Below are 23103 nucleotides of genomic sequence, written 5' to 3' on the forward strand. Positions count from 1 at the left end.
CAGACTCGGAAGGTATGCCTGAGAGAAGCCAAAGGGAATGCTGGCATGAGCCATACTTAGATTAAGTTTATTCCCACAAGAGTTGGAGTACGTTTCCACCCTCGGAATGCTTGCCTTGGGGTTTACTCCAGGCCGACATCATGGCATGTTGTACAGTGTAGTCTGTTTTTTTTAAATTTCGCTTCAAAAAGTACCTATTTGATACCGACTGTACAGTATCACCATTGGGATTTTCCTTGTTCATTGGTGACTTGTGTGCTAATTTTTCTACATGCACACACATGTGAATGCACACGATGAAAATGTGAGCATCAAGAAGGTGGCGTGGCCTTTCACCATTACAATCCCCAACCAGGCATGTTCAGTGTGTTTAAGTACTATGCAGAGTAACCAGAGCTTACAGCTCTGTGTGTGTGTGTGTGTGCGTGTGTGTGTGTGTGTGTGTGTGTGTGTGTGTAAGAGAGAGAGAGAGAGAGAGAGAGAGAGAGAGAGAGAGAGAGAGAGATTCTTTGGTAAATCACAGAAATGTGTGCAAGGTTCCAAGTAAGGCTAAGTCTTCCATTCAGAGGCCAATGCCCCCATGCAGGAGGAACTGGCTACTGCAGAAGATTTGGCAAGGATCTGCAGAGCAAGTGATGATGGGTTGAGAACTCAGAGATGGAGACGGGCAGGACCAGGAAAGAGCAGCCTATACCGAATCCGGTGGCTGTGGGGGATGGGTGGTATGATCTGGCCAGTGAAGGAGAGGAGAGATTAGAGCCAAGCAAGTAAGAAGGGAGCATGGGCTGCAGGGCTGGAGCAGGATCCAGGGCTCTTGTTGCCAAGGAAGGGCTCAGAGTCTGTCTTCAGGCTGGTTCACACAGGGCTGTGTGTGAGGCTGTCTTGTAGATGAGAGGCAGAGCCTCTGCATAGCCTGCTCCTCGGTAGTCTGAGACCCAGCAGTTAGGGAGGCCAGAGGGAGGCTTTCTATCCCCCAGCTGCTTCTCCTGAGGGTCGTCTCCTTATTTTCCCAGTTCCAGCTCCTGTCTGGCCTGTGTGCTGCCCACTGCTGCCCACTCAGTGGACTGCAGAGCAATTGTGTCCCTCTTCTTGTGTTCCGTGAAACCCACCACGATAGGAGTTTATGCACCCAGGAAATTTGCAAACACTACAAATCAGGGTCGGGCGGTTGGTTTTGGAGAAGGCTAGTTTACCAGCAAATCTGTTAAGAACCTTTTTTCCCCCACTAAGGTGTCTCATATTTGCCTCTTACCCCAATTTTGCTACTTCAGGGAGTTGGGCTTCCTGGACCCAGACAGATCAGGACTTGTTTCCATTGCCTGTACACGCTGCTGTGGAATCTCGGGCAATGGAGAGACACCTTCTAAGGCTGCACAGCTCAGCTGTAAAACAGAGATAATGCCCTTTCCACACAGGCTGCCGTGAAGACAATGAGCCCACGGTGTTTTGTGTAAGAGGCGTAGCAGAGGGCACATCTGGAGGAGAGCTCAGTCGTGGGTAGCGATGGTTCAATAGCAGATGGAAATAATTCCTCTAAAAAAACGTGACTAGGCCGGGTGCTGGTGGCTCACGCCTGTAATCCTAGCTACTCAGGAGGCTGAGATCTGAGGATCTCGGTTCAAAGCTAGCCCGGGCAGGAGAGACCGTGAGACTCCTATCTCCAATAAACCACCAGAAAACCGGAAGTGGCGCTGTAGCTCAAGTGGTAGAGTGCTTGCCTTGAGCTGAAGAGCTGAGGGACAGCGCCCAGGCCCAGAGTTCAAGCCCCACGACCGACAAAAAAAAAAAAAAAGTGACTAGAGGGAGGATGTGGTCTGTTCTTACTGCAGACACTTGTCCGTTAGAGTTTAAAACCATGGTACTAGTGACCAAGTGTCTGTCTGCACCTTAATAGCACCATGTACCTGTAATTGTAAGCAGTGCCAGGAATGAAACACTCCTACCATGATAGATCACGGTCCCTGCCCAAGCCATTGCTGATATGCAAACGTGTACATGCTATGCCTGGCTTACAATGGTTGGATTTACAATGTTTAGATTGTATATGGCAGATATACTGTACAACTGTACATTTAATCCTAGCCTCCTAGGTTGAAAGAGGAAGATGAAGAGCTTGAAGGAGCCTGGTGTTCATAGTGATTTTTTTTCTTTTTAGTTGGTTGTGGGGCTTGAACTCTGGGCCTGGGCGCTTCCCTGAACTCTTCAGCTCAATGCTAGCGCCCTACCACTTGAGCCACAGTACCACTTCTGGCTTTTTCTGTTTATGTGGTGCTGAGGAATCAAACCCAGGGCCTCATGTATGCAAGGCAAGCACTCTACCACTGAGCCACCTTCCCAGCCCAGGGTTCATAATGATTTAAAAACAAATCAGAGCTTAATGTATTTAACACACCTACCCGCTGCACATCCTACGTATTAGCACATGCACATGTTTCCCCTTGTGATGGAATGGCTGGCTGGGAGCTGGGGCTGACACTACATAACACCAGGAGGAAGGATGATCCTGCATGTGGCTAGCTAGGCTGGGAACAAGCAAAATCCAAAATTCAGTGTCAACCAACCAATCAGCACACAGACACAATTCAAAGTAGAATTTCTACTAACTCTACAGTTGTAACTCGTGAGTGTAAGTTTTCCACTATTCTGAGCAGTATGAAGACATTTTTTGTCATAGGGTCCTGACCCACACAGAAAGGTACTTATCTCTTGGTCCAGCCCACTGTCTCTATGCTGTGTATGCTACCTGCCCATCGGTCACCGGGTAGTACCTTGGTCATCAGATGGAAGGTCACGGTATCCCGGGGCCTGTGCTCAAAGCAGCTTTACTTCATTCCTCACAATGTCACCACAGTACGTATTGGTGCTGGCAATTTTATAGTATACCTTGTTATAACTGTTCTATTTTAATATTAGCTGTTGTTAATGTCACAAATTAGACTTTTTTTTTCCATTGTGGGGCTTGAACTCGTAGCCTGGGTGCTGTCCCTGAGCTCTTTTACTCAAGGTTAGCGCCCTAACACTTTGAGCCACATCACCACTTAGTTTTCTGGTGACTAATTGGAGGTAAGAGTCTCATGGACTTTCCTGCCCGGGCTGGCTTTAAACTTTAATCCTCAGTTCTCAGCCCCCTGAGATTAGCTACCAGTGCCCAGCTCACAATGGGTGTGTACATTATAGAAAAAACATTCTATATATAACTATATATATAATATATAGTCCAATAATAACCACAGTTTTAGGCACCCACTGAGGTGCTGGGATGTTCCCCGTGGCTAAGAGGGAAAAACTGTATGTAGAATCGGAATTCAAGATTAATTGAAGACCCAGAGCAGACACCAGGCTATTTATGCTCACAACATCCTAGCCTTCTCTCATCATTTGATAAGAGGCAGTTCTACCAGGAGGGAAATGAAATAAGTGAACAGCTAAGAACATGGGCTCACACCTGCAATTCTAATTACTTGGGAGGCAGAGATTAGGGGAATGCCATTCAAGGCCAGACGAGGCATAAAAGGCTTGTGAGACTCCATCTCAACCAATGGCTGGGTGCAGTTGCATGCTCCTATTATCCCGGCTACAGGGGGAAGCACAATGGCTGGGAAGCACAAGTAGGAAGAGCACAGGCCGGGCCAGCCTGGGCATAAACTAAGACCCTATCTCAAAATAACCAATGTAAAAAGGCTAGAGGCATAGGAGGAGTGAGAGAGTGCCTGTTAGCAAACTTGTAGCCCTGAGTTCAAACCCCAGTGTAGCCCCAGGAAAAAGTAAACAGGTCACTTTGTGGTAAGAGGGCCTCTTACCTTCTCACTAGATTCTCAGCATAACTGCGTAAACCCTGAGCCAAGGAAAAGTTTGTTTTCTTTTTCCCAGTAAAAAGAACACTAAATCTGACTGTGATTTCAGAGGATTGACTCTCTTCAGTGAGTCATGTCTGCAGTGGCAGGATGCTGGGAACATGGTTTGGGAATAAGGATAAAATCTTAGCCATTTGCCAGACAGTGAAAGGCCAAGGTGAACCAGGGCATTTCCGCAGAGGGCGCCTGGCCGACGTGTCCAAGGGCCGGAGCTCCTGCCAGCCAGGAGAAACGTGGTCTCGCCGTGTCACGGAGGCTGGCCTGGAATGGTCAGTCCTCCTGCTTCTGCCTCCAGGATGCTAGGAGGACACAAGTGCGTGACCATGTCCAGCTTCTGTTCCGATTTGGGTAGAGAGGCTCGGGAACTTAAAAGTGACAGAAAAGGTGGAGAAAGTCTAATGGATACTTTGGATATTACTACTTAGTTTCTACTTGGGGGTTCTTTTCTTTCGTGTTTTCAATTTGGAATGTGAACATCACTGATTCCAGGCTTCTGCAGTGGGACTCAGTGCATTGCTCAGACATCTTTGGAAGGCTTACGTGGGTGAGGGTTGTTTGAATGGTTTCCAAACCGCAGTAAAAAAAAAAAAAAAAAAAGCCCCTGACATATTAGCCCAACATAGCACATGCAACTAGAAGGCAATTTTAAAAACAGAGCTGTGTTCATCCTTGTATTCCTTTTTTTTTTTTTTTTGGACATCCTTTGAAGTTATTTTAAGCTATTCTTTTGTTTTTTAAACTAGGGCTGGAACTCAAGGCCTGAGCAATGTCTTTTAGTTTTTCCACTCAAGGCTGATGCTCTACCATCTGAGCCACTACTCCACTTCTGGCTTTTTGCTGGTTAATTGGAGATAAGTGTCTTATGGACTTTCTTGCCAGGACTGGCTTCAAACTATGAGCTTCATTTCTCAGCCTCCAAAGTAGCTGGTATTACAGGCATGAGCCACCAGAGCCCAAATGGCTCTTGAAAATGTAACACAAAATATGCAGAGGAGATGAAAACACCTTTCCAGAGGGCTGTTTGGGTATCAGATCCACTAATACAGTGAAAACTTAGAGGAAACTCCTGGGGAGAGAATGTGCTTGATGAATATTAGTTATTGTATAGTATAACATTGGCCCATTTTAAGTGTGTACAATTTAGGACTATAGTAAATTTACTCACCAGTGTACCCATGACCACAGCCCAGCTCTAGAATATTCCATTTTCTCAAAGATTTCCTGTGATCATTTGCTGTCCCTCTTTGATCACACCTCTGTCTCAGGAAACCACAAATCTATATTCTGCTTCTCAAGATTTGTCTTTTCTGGCTGTGTCGAATACATAGGGTCAGGTACTACATAACAACATATTGGTCAGTATCAGAGGCCACATCTAAGATGGTTGTCCCTTAAGAATATAGCACCTGAAAATACCCATCACTAGTATTTCCATGGTCTCTTTTTCTGTGTTAGCTATGTGTAAGTAGATAAATGCTTACCAGTGTGTAATAATTGCTGTCGTATTCATTGTAGTAACATGCATTCAGGTTGTAGATTATTTGTACAATTTGTAGATCTTCATACCTTGGAAAAATTCCCAGCTGGGTGCCACAGCTGTAATTCTAGATACTCAGGAGACTGAGAGCTCAGGATCACCATTCAAAACCAGCCCAGGCAAGAAAGTTCCTGAGACTCATATCTCCAGTTAGCCATCAGGAAGCTGGAAGTGGAGCTATAGCTCAAGTGGTAGAGCACTAGCCTTGAGCAAAAATGTTAAGAGACAGCGCCCAGGCCCCAAATTCAAACCCCAGTACTGGAGCACAAAAAATAAATTCTCAAGAATTCAATGTATAGCCTACAAAATTAAGAAGATGAGGGGAGGGGTGGAAAGGGGAGGGATGGGTGAAGATGTTGAAATGAGTGACCCTCATCAAGATACAACATGTTCATAAACTGCTTTGTGAAATGGCAACTCCTTTGTACAACTACCTAAAGACACAAACAAAAAAAGGAAAAATATTCCAACAACAGATGTCCTGGAATAGAATCCAGTGGTAAGACAACACGTGACTGCACTGTGCTCTTTATCTGTGGGGACATGTTCCAAGACCCCCAAGTGGATGTTTAACATGCATTGATTTTTAAAATATGTACAGACCTATGAGGAAGTTTAATTTATACATTGGGCACTGTAAGAGATCAGCAGCCACAATAATAAAATGGAACAGCTGTAACAATTGCTGTAATAAAAGTTATGTCTATCTCTCTGGAATTGTCCACTTAATATTTTCCAACTGGATTTGATCGCAAGTGACTTATATCTTAGAGGAAAAAAAACTGGAATCTCTTATTGCAGAGGGAGACTACTATAAATAATATGCATTAAATGATCCAAAGCCTGTGTCTGAAGTATTAGCGAACAATTATTTTTAAAAATAAAATCATTGTTAAAATTTCTCTGCCCACTTGAGTCTGTCCATTTCCTAGCAAAGGATGGAATTTGCTTTTCTATCATTTCTCTCTGTTTAAACACATAATGGAAGCACCAGGAAGAGGGCTGGGGCTGTTTTACTGGGTGCAATTCACCTGTGTGAGTCCCAAGCTAGCATTTGAGAAAAGTCATAGTTGAGCAATCTGTGACCTCATGTGGAGAGAAACTTCCTGCCTGGTCAGGAAGCCACACACAAGTGGCAAAAGTTGGCATCCAGGACTTAAACCGCCTGTCCCGTCCCCTGTCCCTCGCTGCCCTCCATTCGAAACAGGGTGAGCCACCTGCTTCCTGCGGAGCGCTTGTTTTGGGGGGACCTGAGTGGGCAGGCCGTCCTGAGGTCTCGGCTTACTGGAGTGACTGTGGCTGGAACGGGGCTCACGGGTTCCTTCTGTGGGAAGCTGATGGTGCTTCTGTTTTTGTTTCTACCCAGATGAATTAAAAAACAAAACAGTGTGTGAAGACCAGGAACTGAAACTGCACTGCCATGAATCCAAGTTTCTCAACATCTACTCTGCGACCTATGGTAGGAGGACCCAGGACGGGGACACCTGCTCCTCAGAGGCCCAGCCACTCCCCCCGTTTGGTATGTGAGCCTATTTGGTTATGGTTGGGGTGCTGTTGGCATGGATTAGCGTGCTGGGTTCCCAAAGGAAGGAATCATGACAGTGCTATACCTGCGTGAGAGGAAGCCATGGGCAGCAAGAGTCGTCTCCCTCCAGGTCAGCCTTCTTCTGCCCCCGATTCCTGGCTCTGTCTGTTGTTCAGTGACTGGATAATTGACTGACTGAGTACTTGGGCTCCTGCTGTATACAGGGTTTTGTTGTCGGCCATGAGGGGTTCTCAGCTGCACAATCATGGAACTGACCTTCCAGCAGTGCAGGAGGAGGCCATGAGAGGGAACTAAGTGAGAACTCCCACAGTCAGCCCTCCCTTCATCCGCCCTCCATCACGGGTTCTGATTCTGGGAACTCAGCCAGTCTCAAGTTGAAAATATTTGGGAAAAAACTGCCAAGGGCTGGGAATGTGGCTGAGTGGTAGAGTGCTTGCCTGGCATGCATGAAGCCCTCCCTGGGTTCGATTCCTCAGTACCACATAACTGGCACTATGGCTCAACTGGGGAGAGTACTAGCTTTGAGCACAGAGAGGCTCGGGGACAGAGCCCAGACCCTGAGTTCAAGCCCCAGGGCTGGGAGAAAAAAACACAACAACCTGCCGAAACTGAACTCTTTTCTCCTTATCTTTATTTCCTGAACAATACAGTATAATAATTAGTATGTACATGGATTTATATTGCATTACGTATTCTAAATAATCTAGAGATGAGATGATCCAGAGATGATTTAGAGCATAGGAGGGCTGGGTGCTGGTGGCTCACACCGTAATCTAGCTACTCAGGAGACTGAGACCTGAGGACTGAGGTTCAAAGCCAACCTTGGCAGACTAATCCTTGACACTCTTTCTTATCTCCAATTATCTAGCAAAAAGTCCAAGGTCATGGTTCAAGTGATAGAGTACTAGCCTTGAGCAAAAGAGCCTGCAAGAACGAAAGGCCCTGAGTCCAAGCTCCAGCACTGAGGGGCTGGTGGGGTGGGGGGTGGGGGAGGGAGGAAGGAAAGAAGAAAGAAAGGAAGGGAAGGAGGGAGGGAGGAAGGAAAGAAGAAAGGAAGGAAGGGAGACAGACAGAGAGAGAAAGAAAGAGGACTGTGTAGGTTATCTGCAAGTACCACACCCCCCTGTATAAAGGACTTGAGGACATGTGGATTTTGGTATCTGCTAGGGCCCAGGAACCCATCCCCCACTGACTGGGGAACAACCGTCACATGTCAGGTGCACGAGAGTCTAAGGAGAAAAGCCCACAGGGAAGAGAGGTGGAGAAGGCTGCGGGTACTGCACAGAGGGGAATCTTCTGGAGTGACAGGCATGCCAGACAGATTTGGAGGGAGTGCGGGAGGGCTGGAATGAGTGTCCTGATAGAATGGAAGAGCCATCTCAAGTCCTTGAAGCTGGACTGGATCTACAGTACTCAGCAAGAAGAGCCAGCAGGTCATGCCTAGAAGTCTGCAGTTGGGAGCTAAGAGATGATGTCGTAACAGGACCCCCATGGCTCCAGGCATCAAATGCACCCTGTACACCAGCCCAGACAGAGAGAAGTACAGAACAGAGAGGATTACAGTGTGTGTGAGCATGTGCATGCATGTGTGCATGTGCGTGTGTGTGCATGTGCATGTGTGTGTATGTGGGTGTATGCGTGGTGTGTGCAGAGTGGGGCAGATTGTAAGGAATTGGTTTACACGATTGTGGAGTTGCGGGCTGGGAGATGTGGCTTCGTGGTAGAGTGCTTGCTTAGCACACATGAAGCCCTGGGTTTGATTCCTCAGCACCATAAACTTGACACTGTGGCTCAAGTGGTAGAATGTTAGTCTTGGGCAAAAGAAGCTTGGGGCCAGGCCAGACCCAGCACTGGTTAAAAAAAAAAAAAAAGATTATGAAATAGCAAAGTCAAATCTGCAGTGCAGGTTGGCTGGCTGGAGACCTACAGAAGAGACTATGCTGTGGTCTTGAGTTTGCTACTGTGAGTGCAGCATTACCCATGATTCCCTAAGGGCTCAAAGGAAGGACAGACTAGGGAATCCATTGTCCTTGCCGTACGGAGTGGAGAACCTGGCTGTACTGTGTCCATGCCCTAGGGCTTTGTGGAAGCCACACTGAACAAGTGAAGAACTGGTCTACCTGGTGGAGGAGCTTTCAGAACAGCAAAGCACTCAGGCTGCTGCGTGGACGTACTTGGCTGCTTGGAGTCAGATTTTCAGTGAGACTCAAGAAAGCTTTGGACGATTCAAAGCCTGGCCAAGGAAGGAGCTAAGAAAAAGAGCATAGAAGGGTGTGGCGGAGAAACAGCTTGCCGAAGAGATTAGCATGGACACACATCAGCGAGTTGTTTTTACATCAGGATAATTGGAAAGAGGCCTGCAGTCAAGCCGACCTGGTGCGGCTCGTGCCTGTACTAGACTTTGGCAGCCGTGTGGCTTTGACCTCGCAGGCATGCAGAACACCAGAGTTATGGCGGCCTGGTGACTTCCACTGAGAGTTCAGAGAAAAGCCTGGGAGGCCAGGCTGAGGTAGCCACTGAGTCAGAGTCCCTGCAGAGAACACCCCCTGGGGACATGCCCACTGGAACCACGGGAGAGAGCAGCAGAGGGGACCCTAGGAAGGTGCGGTGCCCACAGCAGGTGGAAAGCTGAGGAAGGGAGAGGGTAACCATGGAGCCTGCGCCAGCAGAACCAAGGCCTTGGGAGCCCACCCGACACCGCAGCGTGAGCAAGATGCCAGGCTTAGTGCTTTAGGGTTTAATGTCTACCCTGCTAGATTGCAGTCTTGCTTTGGGATGATTATTCTTTGCAATTTCCATTTGTCCTCCCTTTAGGCTAGAATGGCTACTAGATTAGAACAGCTACTCAGGAGGCTGAGATCTGAGGATTGCTGTTGGAAGCCAGCCTGGGCAGGAAAGCCTATGAGACTCTTATCTCTAATTAACCACCAAAAGAAAGCCAGCGTGGCCGTGCTGGTGGCTCAAGCCTGTCATCCTAGCTACTCAGGAAGCTGAGATCTGAGGTTCTGCAGTTCAAAGCCAGCCTGGGCAGGAAAGTCCGTGAGTCTCTTCATCTTTTTATTTTATTTTTTTGGTCAGTCATGGGGCTTGAACTCTGGGCCTGAGCACTGTTCCTCAGCTCTTCAGCTTAAGGCTAGCACTCTACCACTTGAGCCACAGCACCACTTCTGGTTTTCTGAGTGATTTATTAGAGATAAGAGTCTTTTGGACTTTCCTGACCAGGCTGGCTTTGAACTGCAATCCTCAGATCTCAGCCTCCTGAGTAGCTAGGATTACAGGCATGAGCCACCGATGCCTGAACTCTGAGACTCTTTATCTTTATCTCCAATTGACCACCAGGAAACCGGAAGTGGTGCTGTGGCTCCTGTGGTAGAGTTCTCAGCTTGAGCTGAAGAGCTCAGGAACAGCAGGCCCAGAGTTCAAGCCCCATGACCAACAACAAAAACAAAGAGAGAGAGAGAGAGAGGCAGAGACAGAGACAGAGAGACAGAGAGTGAAAAAGGAAGGAAGGAAGAGAGAGAGAGAGGGAGAGAGAGAGAGGGAGAGAGAGAGAGAGAGAGAGAGAGAGAAAGAAAGAAAGAAAGAAAGAAAGAAAGAAAGAAAGAAAGAAAGAAGGGCAAAGTAGAGCTGTGGCTCAAGTGGTGGGTGCTAGCCTTGAGCAAAAAAAAAGCCTCAGAGACAGCATCCAGGTCCTGAGTTCAAGCCCCAGAACTGGCAAAAAAAAAAAAAAAAGAAGAAGAAGGAAGGAAGGAAGAAGGAAGGAAGGAGGGGAGGGAGGTTGGAGGAAGGAAAATAAATATACGCCAGAAGCCAGTGGCTCATGCCTGCAATCCTAGCTACAAAGGAAGTTGAGATCTGAGGATTGAGGTTCAGAGCCAGCCCAGGCAGGAAACCCCTGAGATTCTTATCTCCAATTAATCACAGAAAAACTGGAAGTGGAGCTGCAGCTCCAGCCGGCCGTGGAGCACTAGCCTTGAGCAAAAGGAGGTTAGGGACAGCACCCAGGCCCAGAGTTCAAGGCCCAGGTCTGGCCACCCTCCAAAATAAGAAGAAAAGAAAAATATTGCTAACAGCGATGTCTCCCCGTGGCTGCCCCTGGACATAGAAAATCAATTTTGAGTTACAGCCACGGGCGCAAGGACTTTGCCTGAATCTTAGATGAGAACCTGAACTCTCTGATTTAGCGCTGGACCAGGCTTCGGTGGTCAGAGCACTGAGGACAGAACCAGCGTATCTGACTCGCGAGGACACGCACCGTGGGGCACAGTAGCCCGTGTCCTCTCAGAGTTCACCCGAGGACATGCCATCGCCTACCGCATTTAGAAGTGGGGACTTTGGGTGGTGACTAGGACTAAGTAGCCCAGTGGAGACCCCATGATTGACTACGGTGACTTTCAGAGGAGAAAGGGAATTCAGCAGAGGCACACGCACACGTTCCCTGTGTCTGTGTGTGACAGCACCGCTCTCATGTTGTCCTCACAGGTGGGTCCTTTTGATTGTGGACCAGAACTGTGAGCTGTCATAGACTTCTTTTCTTTATAAGATTATCCAGCCTCAGGTACTTTGTTACAGTAACTAAAACTGGACTAAAGCAGGCCTGTACCATATCCTGAGAAGCCTGTTCTGTTGAGAATGGTGGAAATCTGTTAGAGGAAAGTCTTGGCAGACCTTCTCCACCAAGACAGGCTGGGGTGGGAATCAGCTGGAAGAATGGGGTCTTATCTGCAGAGATTGGGCTGCTCCATGGGCAGCAAGAGGGGCACATGCAAAGGTGGTCTCCACTGTCTGTGAGTGGCTCTCGTCGGCTCCCTTGACCTGAGTTCCTTAGATTCCATCCTCCTCTCACATACTACCTTGGTGCATTCAGGCAGAGGCCGTATGGGTTCCTCTCCCCCCTCCCCCTTCCTCCCTGCTTCAGCCTTGGGTAAAGGAACAGTGTCCAGGTCATGGGAGGAGTCTTGGTACTCTGGCTTGCCCAGACCCTTTGCTAAGGAAATGCTCTTACTGCCTTCATACCATTCTCTGGGGCGGGGGGCTTTCTGAGCTAAGCTGGGCAATAGACCCTTGGTGATCTAACTCCTTTGGGCAAAAATGGCTTCATTGAAAGAAAGTACCCAGGGTTTGGAGGCATGGCTCAGGTGGTAGAGCACCAGCCAATGAGCAAAAACATCAGATACTGAGTTTGAGTCGTGGTCTTGGACAAAAACAAAAAACAACGGAGACTTTCATTATGCAAGAAATTCTTCTGGAGGAGCTTCAGGGGTTCTTTGGGCTCTGTTTGCTGCTGTACACATTCTGCTTCACACACATGCCACACACACACACACACACACACACACACACAACCACCACCACCACCACCACCACGTTTTTCTTTATTTGGTAGTACTGGGGTTTTAAAGTCAAGGCTTTGAACTTTATTGGCAGGCATTTTTGGCTGGGGCCTGCCCCAGACCAAGATCCTGTCTCAGCCTCCCATGTAGCTGGGATTACAGGCGTGTACCACCCGGCCCCACCATCATGTCTTATATAGAGGAGGGCGCGCCATTTCTCAGACTTACTAAGTCTAACTTGGCTGTGTGTATTTTGGACAGCAGCACCAAGCAACCATTTTGGCTGATCTTCTGCGCCAACTTCCTTCAGCCATGTTGGCAGTAGTACTGGGTGAATGGCTTGTCTGGGTGGGCTGCCGCCTTACCCATGAGGAAGCTGGATGGTAGCTGGCTTTCTATGGAACGGGCATCAGCCAAGTCAAGAGCTATACCCTCCAACCTCTTTGTCTATATTTTGTTAGCAATAAGATTCCTCTCATTTGGCCTAAGCTGGCCTCAGACTTTCAGTCCTGCCTGCCTTGCTCTACTGAGTAGCTGGGTTTCAAGGTGTACACTACCATGCTCAGACAAGCACACCTGTCTCCCCTCAGCTCTCCTCCTGCTCCCAGGGACAGCGTTGTCTCTTTAGTCTGGTCTGAGCAATGAGGACATCTCTGACCTGGGGCTGCCTTGGTTCTTCACTCCAGAGTGGAAAGGATTTCCTTTGCATTGAACAGAGCACATCCCAAACTCCAACCCTGCAGTCCGCCCGGTACAATCAGCACACGTGTAGGCACAGCGCAGCTCGGTGTCTCTGCGCCCTCCCCTCGGGTCCTCTGCAGCGTTCTCAGCGCGGGCCTCCGGGCCTTTGCCAAGCTGTCCCTTTGGCCAGGACCGTCCTTTGAGTGGCTGACTCTGACTCAAGATTAAGGAATCAGGTTGCATGACACTTGTCAGCACTGTGCCTCATCCCTGTCCCTCCGATTGCTTTTCTTCCCGGTGTGGAAAGAGGCCAGGCCGCCCATGTTTGCCCTCTGCGCACCTGCAGCGGCGCCTGCGCAGACCCTGTGCAGCGCACACGAATCAGGGCCGCTGTAAGCACGGCGGGCGCCTGGGAGAGGCACGTGTGCGGCCGCAGGCTGGGAATGGGGCCTGGTATTTTCATAGCTTCCAACCGCTTAGGAGATGCTGGAAATCTGGGTTTCTGGAGAGAGAAAAAACGGTGAATTGTTCCAACTTTTCAAACACTGAGTGAGCCAACCAAAACATGCCAAAACAGGCCGCATCCGGGCTCCGAGTGCCAGTGTATAAGAGCTGGCTCTTCACTCCCAGCTCTGGCTGTGGCTTGGCCACAAGCCTTGAAGAAGGGGAAGGGGCTGTGACATTTTCCTCTGGGCTCAGCTTGAATCCGGTCAGAGGAGCGCATGGGAGTCCAGAGCAGATCTCATCACAGGCCTCTGGCAGGGGGCTTGGCCGGCGATTGGCATCTGGAACATCTGGTGTGAGAGGATGCTCTGTGTTCCTTTCTTCTTGCACATAAGCAAATACTATCATCACCATCATCATCATCATCACTATCACCATCGTCATCGTCGTCATCATTTTTCTTCTCTACAAACACCATAATCATATTGATTTGAAACAAAAAAAAGGATTCAGAGGCTGGAAATGCGGCTCAGTGGTAGAGTGCTTGCCTAGCATGCCTGAAGCCCTGGGTTTGATTCCTCAGTACCACATAAACAGAAAAGGCTGGAAGTGGTGCTGTAGCTCAAGTGGTACAGTGCTAGCCTTGAGCAAAAAGAAGCTAAGAGACAGTGTCCAGGCCCTGAGTTCAAGCCCCAGGACTGGCAGAAAAAAGAAAAAGATTCAGATATGAGTTTTGCTCATTAAATGAGATACTGATTTTTCTAGATTTTTTTCCCAAGGCCTGCTGTCTAGGCAGAGAAATGTTTTATATAATAGCGTTTACATTTTGGCTTTTTCTTTTCCTCCTTTAGTTTTCTATCACATATATTCTTTACTGTGCTGACATTGTTGCTTGAACTCAAGATCTTGTCTTCTTTTGCTCAAAGCTGGTATTGTTCTACCACTTGAGCAATAGCTTCACTCCTGGATTTTTGCTGGTTAGTTGGAGATGAGTCTCACATACTTTTCTGCCCAGGTTGGATTCTAAAGGAGATGCTCAGATCTCAGCCTCCTGAGTAGCTAGGATTATAGGTGTGAGCCACTTGTTTCTAGCTCTTAGATGATTGTTGGTGGTGGTGGTCATGGGACTTGAACTCAGGGCTTGAGCTCTTTTGCTCAAGGCTAACATTCTACCACTTTGAACCACAGCTCTACTGTGGGTTTTCCGGTGGTTAATTGGAGATAAGAGTTTCACGAACTTTCCTGCTCAGGCTGGCCTTGAACCGTGATCCTCAGATCTCAGCCTTCTGAGTAGCTGGGATTACAATTGTGCGCCACCAGAGCCCTGCCTTCATGGATGTTTATTGATCTCTTCCTACCATCTTGTGAAGGAGATACATTCCCCAATTTAACCATTCCCTCATGGCTGGATAGCTTTTGTTGATTCTGACTTTCAAAGTATTATGAATAATATATGATGAGCTTGTGCCTGTAGGTAGTGCTCCCTCCCTTCCTCCCTCCCTCCCTCCCTCCCCCCTCCTCCCTCTTGAATTATTTTCTTGGGATAAAGTCCCAAACGTTTTACAGAAAAAGAATATGCCCATGTTTACCATTCATACGCCTCATCTGAATCTTCATACGCCTCATCTGAATCTTTCCCAAAACTTTTTGTTGCAATTAACACTTTAACGACTGGGGTGTGACTGTGGCTTTCCCATAATCTGGACATTCTGTTGATCTCTGTGAAGGTTCTGTTTGCCAGGGAGAAAACGAGCCCACAGTGTTGGTTGAGTTTGCCTTTCTTGGATCGTGAATGGCCTTGAGTCATGATGATTCTGTTTGTCCTTGCACACATCATCCCTCTGGCTTTTCTCCTCTCATTGGTCTTCAGCTGAGTGATGGGTTTTGAGAATTTTTATGAGCTCTTGGCACAGTAGAGAGAGGAACCTTTTCTGTGGTTTTACTTTTTGCTTTCTTGGGGTACGAGGATGGACCGCAGGGCCTTCTGCATGCCTCACAAGTATTCTACCGCTGAGTGCGTCCCTGGCCACGCAGGGGAAGTTTGTTATCTACATCTAGGTCTGCTTAGATTTTGTTTTACATACATATATATATGCATATATTTGCACATACATATACATACATATATATATATATATATATATACACTAAAAGTCAGGTTGTTGTTGTTGGTGTTGTTGTTGTTGTTGTTGGTGGTGGTGGTGGTGTGTGTGTGTGTGTGTGTGTGTGTGTGTGTGTGTGTGTGTGTGTACTACCTCACCCTCAAGTTACCATCATCATCACCACCATCGCCATCACTGGGCACCTGTGCCTGGAAGAACCAAAGGGCTTCCTCAGTCCACTCACCCTTGTGAGCATTCTGAAGTGAGACCGGGTTACTCCAGTCTCAGGAGAGTCTCTGAGTTCTGGGGCAGAGGGAGGAGAGCCGTGTCACTGGTTCCACACGCCGTGTCCTGAGTGGGTCCCATCTGGGGTGCATCAGGGTGGGGCGGGCACTGGAGCGGTGAGCATTAGTCACATACCACACCCCAGTCTTGGGTCATCATCCTGCACACAGACAATTAATTCTATCTGTCTGGTGCAGTGGGGTGAAGGGCAAAGAGACAGCTGGTTCTCAAGGTCAAGAACAATGGTCTGGGGCAGCCTGGGTCCGTGGTGCGCATGGCAGTCCGTCTGTGCCACCCGCAGTTGCATGGGAAGTCCTGTCCTGAAGCTGCGCTTATCCTCAGGATATAAAGATCCTCAACACTGGCCCTGGATTTTCTCTACAAGGCCCCCACAGCTAACTCCCTCCCGCTGCCCAGTCTCAAAGCCGCACCCACGGGCTTAGGGCTTGCTTACCCAGCTATCCACTTCCAGATTTCAAAATGTGTATTCCATTTTCCATAACATGTGAAGCCTCTTCTACCGTACCGTCTGAGCCAGGATCTTGGGGCTCAGACCTGTGAACTTAGTTCCTTGGGAAACGGAGAATGAGAGGGCCATGGTATAAGGCCAGCCTGGAAAGAAATGAGGCCAGGCTGGGAAGAAAAGTTCAAGAAACTCCTTTTCTACTCATAACCAGACACAGTGGCATGTGCTTGTTATCCCAAGCTATAAGGGAGGCTGAGACTGGAGGATCATGGAATGAGGTCAACGGGGATAGAAAAGTTCAAGAAAAAGGAAGAAGTGGAGGGAAGCTGGGTTCAGTGGCATGCCTGTTCCCCCAGGGAGGACAAGAAGCCCTAAAGTAGGTGGCTCATAGCTCAGTCATGCTTTTGAGAGGAAAGCTGGACCCTAGCCTAAAAATAAGCAGTGAAACCCAGACTGAGCTTGTCTAGCAAGCGTCACGCCTTGAGTTGAAAGTCTCCACTATTGAAAACTGGTTGCTGGTGGCTCACACCTGTGATCCTAGCTACTCAGGAGATCTGAGGATCATGGCTCAAAGTCAGCCCAGGCAGGAAAGTCCATGAGACTCTTATCTCCAATAAACCACCAGAAAACAGAAACTGGCATGGTGGCTCAAGTGGTAGAGTGCTCACCTTGAGCGGAAGAGCTGAGGGACAGTGCCCTGGCCCAGAGTTCAAGCCCCATGACTGACCAAAAATTAAAAAAAAAAAATCTCCACTACTGGAAACAAAAAAAGAGAGCACTTGACTACTTATATGTTTGAACGGAGATAGACCTGAGTTCTGCATCCTGAGGATGTTTCACCCAAAGCCACTTCCGAGAGATCTTAGAGCAAGTCAGTGCCCCCTGAATCTGACCTCCTCCTCCATGGAAAGGAGCCTGGAAGGAAGGTTGGAAGGGATGAGGCTTCCCAAGAATGGAGCGCAGGGGTGCGGCTTCAGAAAGTCCCCCGGCTGGCCATGCCCTGCCGTGTGTCATTTCCTGCTACAGTCCCATTTTCTGGGTGGGCTCCAAGGATTCTGCTGTTTCCTTAATAAAGAAAAGAATGAGGAATGGGCACACAATGGGCGTCAGGGCCGGGGCGAGGCCTTCCCGGGGCTACGCGTGGGCAGGCCTGGACTTTCCAGCCAGCATCGAGGGGCCGGCAGCTCCCACTGCCAAGACAGGCCACGGAGGAGCAGCCAGCCCAATTATCCACATGAACACGGGCTGTGCAGAGCGATTAACTTCAGTCCTGGGGTTTAACTATTGCCAAAAACGAAAATTAAAGTGGTTGAGTATCTTGTTATCACATGCGCTGTGGGGGAGTAAATAGCACAGTTTGCCAGCAGCAGAGGATATGAACGAAATGCACGGGGGAGGGGAATAATAACCACTCTGTAAAAATGACAAGGAAATGGGAAGGGAGGAAGGAGAGGGAAAGAGGGGCCAGCTACACTAGGCAAAGGCAAGGCATGTACACATCACCTGATGCGGAAGACATAACCTGTATTGTCAAAGCTCATAGAATTCACAACCTTTATAGACCATGATTATGACAATTTGCCTTGTGAAGGTTAAAATGTGTGTGTGACTTTAACTAAGTGTCACTATTCCATAATACTGTGAAATATGTGAAACTTATGTAATCACCTATCTCAATTTTTTAAAAAAGTAGGAGAAGGGATGGGTTAGGAGGGATGGGGGACAATGTTGTCAGACACCTTGTACTCATAGACTGTTTTGTAGAATGAGAACTTCTTTGTACAATGACTTAAAGATAATAATAATAATAAATGTTTAAAAATGAAATAAAAATGACAAGGAAGTCTATAATCCTAGCTACACAGGAGGATGAGACCTGAGAAATGTGGTTCAAAGCCAGCCCAGGCTGGAAAGTCTGTGAGACTCTTTATCTTCAATTAATGACCAAAAAGACAAGAAGTAGAGATATGGCCCAAGTGGTAGAGCACCAGCCTTGAGCAAAAAAAAGACAAAAGCCAAGTAGGGCTGGGATGTAGCTCAGTAGCAAAGCACTTGCCTAGCAAGTGCAACGTCCTGGGTTCGATCCCTAGTACCAAAAAAGAAAAGAAAAGGGGGCTGGGAAGGTGGCTCAGTGGTAGAGTGCTTGCCTTGCATGCCTGAGGCCCTGGGTTCGATTCCTCAGCACCACATAAGCAAAAAGAAAAAAGCCGGAAGTGGCGCTGTGGCTCAAGTGGTAGAGTGCTAGCCTTGAGCTGAAGAGCTGAGGGACAGCACCCAAGCCCAGAGTTCAGGCTCCATGACCAGACCCTCCCACAAAAAAAGAAAAAGAAAAAGCTAAGTAAGAGCTGAAGCCCCATTACTGGCACACATTCACAAAAATAACGTATATGAAAAAAATGTTCACAAATACAATAAGAAATAGAAAAGCGTGGCATAGAAAATCTCCAGGAAGGCTGGGAATGTGGCTCAGCGGTAGAGTGCTTGCCTAGCATGCATGAAACCCTGGGTTCGATTCCTCAGTGCCACATACAGAGAAAAAGCCAGAAGTGGGGCTGTGGCTCAAGTGGTAGAGTGCTAGCCTTGAGCAAAAGAAGCTCAGGGATAGTGCCCAGGCCCCCAAGACTGGCAAAAAAAAAAAAAAAAAAAAGAAAGTCTCCAGGATCCCATGGTGGAGAAAGACATTTGCAGATAGTAAAGTGGCTAGAAGGGTCAAGGTCAAGGCTTCAAGGTCAACCTGGTGTTTTGGTTCTTGTGTTGTTGTTGTTTTTTATACTTTTTTATTAGCATTAACTAGTTGTAGAAGGGCATTGCACTTTGGGCATGCAATGTTCCTGGATCAGCCTCTCCAACTCCATTATCTACAAATATGTTTAATTGTCGTTGTTTTGTGGTTACTGGGGATTGAACCCAGGACGCAGGATATGGTGGGCAAATGCTCTACCACTTGAGTCTCGCTGTGTTTATCCTGGCTTGACAAGATCTTCCTGCCTCTGCTTCCCAAGTAGGTGGAGTGAAGATTGTATTTTTCTCTTGATAGTGTTACTTTCTATATGTTTGTATGGGGTTTGAACTCACGGTCTTATACTTGCTAGACAGGAGCTCTCCCACTTTAGTCACATCTTGGCCTTTTTAGCTTTAGTAATTTTTTTCAAATACCATGTTGCATTTGTTTGCCAGGCTGGACCTTGATCCCTTGTAGTTGGATTGACTGTAATGAGCCACTACAACCAACTTACTTGAGCTGAAAGTCTTGCTAACAACTTTGCCCAGGCTGGCTCCAAACTACAATCCTTTCCATCTTTGCTTCTCAAGTAGCTGGAGGTTACACGAGTGAGCCACCACACCCAGCTCACCTGTGCGTTCAAAATAGAAACCTGTGTTTATTTTGGACAGAAAAGTGTTTTACAACATAGATGTAAGATAAATTTTGTAATTCTCACTGTTACTTTTTCCCACGCAGGCAGCTTATGGAGCAATTGTCCATTCCAGGAACAATCCAAGGACCGTAACTTTACTCCTAGATAACCTTTTCGTGGTTTCTGGGATAGTTAAGTTTCACAAAAGAATAATTTTATATAATGTTTATGAGACATTTTACATTTCTCAAACTTGCCCCTCAGCCATTCCCTGCTGACAAACCTTCCAGCTTGACATGATTTTTAAGTTTTAAGAAAGTTTATTTTGTACTCTTTTTTTAATTATGTATTTTATTTTTGTAGTCTTTAAGGCATTAGCTCACAAACAAGCACCTTGAAACCCATAGTGACTAAAATCCTACCTCATCCCCAGGATTCAACATACCTACCGCCTCTTCCTGTGAGTTTCCTTCTACGTCTCCTTGCTATATCCGTTTCAGGCGTTTATATTTAGATCTGATCTGCTTTCTTCAGACCATGTTTGCTTGTTTTCACTTCTCAAGACCAGAAAAAGCATAGAATTTAGACTAAAAGTTGTCCAAGTACTTCAGTCTTTTCCCCAAAGTCTCTATCTTACCCCAAGTTTGCTCCCTGTCTTCCGGCTCAGGGTCAGCCCCTCAAATTCTCCTGGACATTCTCCTCACGTTCATGCTTCTTCCTTGTCTACCTCTACCCAATTTACTTTATATTCTGTGCCCAAGGCCCCGTCCTCTATAAAGCCTGTCTGGAACACTCAAGTCCTCAATGATCCCTCTGATCCTTGACCTTAGGACTTCTTGTCTGGCCTACTGCTTCCTGACATTTATTTAACTCTGGTCCATTACTACACCCAGTCTCTCATGGCTCCATTGCTGCTACTCAGATTTTTTTTTTGGTCATTGGGCTTGAACTCTGGGCCTGAGCACTGTCCCTCTTCAAGGCTAGTGCTCTACCACTTGAGCCACAGCACCCCTGAGTGGTTTATTGGAGATAAGAGTTTCACTGTCTTTCCTGCCTGGGCTGGCTTGGAACCATGATTCTCTGATCTCAGGCTCCTGAGTAGCCAGGATTACAGACATGAGCCACCAGCACCCAGCTTTTTTTTTTTGGTCAATGACAGAATACCTGTCACCAACAAATGCAGGAAAATTTAATTTTTGTTCATGATGTCTGAGGTCTTAGTTGATCTGGGTGAGAAAGATGTGGTGGAGGCCAAGAGCCAGTGCCTCACACCTATAATCCTCGTTACTCAGGAGGCTGAGGTCTGAGGATCACGGTTCAAAGCCAGCCCAGACAGGCAGGAAAGTCTGTGAGACTCTTAGCTCCAACTAACCACAGAAAACTAGAAGTGGCACTGTGGCTCAATTGGTAGAGTGCTCTCCTTGAGTTGAAGAGCTGAGGGACAGCGCCCAGGCCCAGAGTGCAGGCCCCATGATTGACCAAAAAAAAAAAAAGTGAGAGGGCGGGGGTGGGCAGAGCAGCTCATCTCATGGTGGCCAGGAAGCAGAGGGAGAAACTTCCTCCTTTTCCTCCTGTTCTTCCATCCAGGCCCCTACCCTGTGGTTTGGTGCTGCCCACATTCAGTGAGGATCTTCCTCCCACAGCAAATTCAGTCTCTGGAAACTCTCTGACCGACGTGTGGTTCACTAATCTCCCAGTTCCAGGCACTTCTCATTCCAGTCAAGCTGACCATCACAACTGCATATCCTGCCTAACACAAGATGATGTCTTCATTCTGGTTTTTTTCTGATAGTACATAGCACAGCACCTCATCCTCCACAAATATCTTACTCTACTTAATATAGACTTAATGTCTATAATAACATACCCAAGAGCAGATAATTTATAAGGATAGAGGCTTATTTGCTCATGGTTCTGGAGGCTAAGGCCGAAGGCATCATACCAGCACCATGTGGTAAGGCAGAGCTAGAGGATAGCTTGCTTCTCGTCCTTTTATTTAAAGACTTCAACTTCATCCTGAGGCCCCACCCTTGTGATTTTATCTAATCTCAATTGCTTCCCAATAATAATAACATGACGTTAAGGGTTACGTTCCTAACACGTGGACTTTTGTGGGGACATCTCACCATAGTAATACTTGTTCCAAATAATACTAATTTTTTAATGTAATTTTATTGTTATCATTAAGGTGTTGTACAGAGGGGTTGCCATTCCAGAAGTCAGATAATGAGTAAATTTCTTTTTTTGGATGCCACCAATAATACTAATTATCATGGCATTGTGTCAAGGTGCTGAAAACACCTTGTGTTTAGTGGTTCATTTCTTTGTGTGTATGTGTGTGTGTGTGTGTGCACATTGCTCCTGGGACTTGAACTCACGACCTGTGTGCTATCCTTGAGGGTTTGGGTTTTTTTTTGCTCAAACTAATGAGCTACCAGTTAAACTACAGCTCCACTTCCAGCTTTTTTTTTTTTTTTTAGTTAATTTCGACATTTTTTATTTTATATAAATTAAAGGTAGTATCCGCCTTTGGTTTCACTGTGTGTGAGTGTCTAGAACCTGTATAATTACTCATATTCTAGTATATTTTAGATCTAATTTCTGCATATCAGAGAGAACATTTGCCATTTGTCTCTATGAGCTTGGCTTCTCTCACCATGATTTGTTCTAGTTCCATCCATTTCTATCCCACCCATGACATAATTTTATTGTTTCTAATGGATATGTAAAATTCGATTATGTATAGGTTCCATTTTGGGCGGGGGGTTAATTAGAGGTAAGACTGTCACAGACTTTCCTGCCTACGCTGTTTAGTGATTGATTTCATTCATTCCCAAGTTATTTATTCGGGTATTAAAGTGCCCAAACACTAGAAATTAGATGATGAATAAGAGGAAGTAACTCCTCACAGGGCTCTCATGTTCATGTGACGTGGAACGAGCCTTACAAGCCAATACTTCAACCAGTGGTTAGTTAAAATGTTCATTGAAATAAAAACAAGAGGAATTTTATTCCGTGTTCTCCACATTATGTTTTTTGTTCTGTATGTAGAGAAGTCACCTAAGTTGCAAAGCAAAACTCTGAGCCCTTGAATCAAAAATATATCAGATTTTCAAGCTGACAGCCACAGAGCCTGGAGCCACGCTCAGGATTTGTGAGCACGAAGCAGGTGCTTCCATCCTGGGTGCTCCAATGAAATGGAAGATAAAACAGAGCAACTAGCTTGGCTTGACTTGAAATGCATGTCAGTGTCTTTATTTCTAAGGAGTTCCATAAGGTAACTGGTGGCCAAGCATTGAACACAGCCCGAAGTTCTTATTCTTTCCTTCCAGACTGCTTGTCTTATTCGGCTCTGCAAGTCCTATCCAGAAGGTGCTACGGGAAGCAGAGGTGCACAATCCTTGTCAACAATTACCACTTTGGAAGTCCCTGTCTGCCAGGAGTGAAGAAATACCTCACCGTCACCTATGCATGCGGTAAGAATAAATAAACCTGTAAT

General features: G+C 47.0%; 1 protein-coding gene across 7 annotated transcripts in view; it reads left to right on the forward strand.

Moving 5' to 3' along the window:
• The window catches only part of Eva1c (eva-1 homolog C), a 73721-nt gene that overhangs the window by 35585 nt on the left and 15033 nt on the right, over positions 1-23103 (forward strand). For all 7 annotated transcript variants that reach the window (XM_070030569.1, XM_070030573.1, XM_070030567.1 and 4 more), the window contains 2 exons: positions 6758-6910; positions 22937-23080. In XM_070030569.1, the coding sequence (XP_069886670.1) occupies positions 6758-6910; positions 22937-23080 (297 nt within the window). The remainder of the gene's footprint in view (positions 1-6757; positions 6911-22936; positions 23081-23103) is intronic.

Source organism: Dipodomys merriami, unplaced genomic scaffold (genome assembly GCF_024711535.1).
Source record: "Dipodomys merriami isolate MVZ:Mamm:240054 unplaced genomic scaffold, mDipMer1.0.p SCAF_2, whole genome shotgun sequence".
NCBI classification, from domain to species: Eukaryota; Metazoa; Chordata; class Mammalia; order Rodentia; family Heteromyidae; genus Dipodomys; species Dipodomys merriami.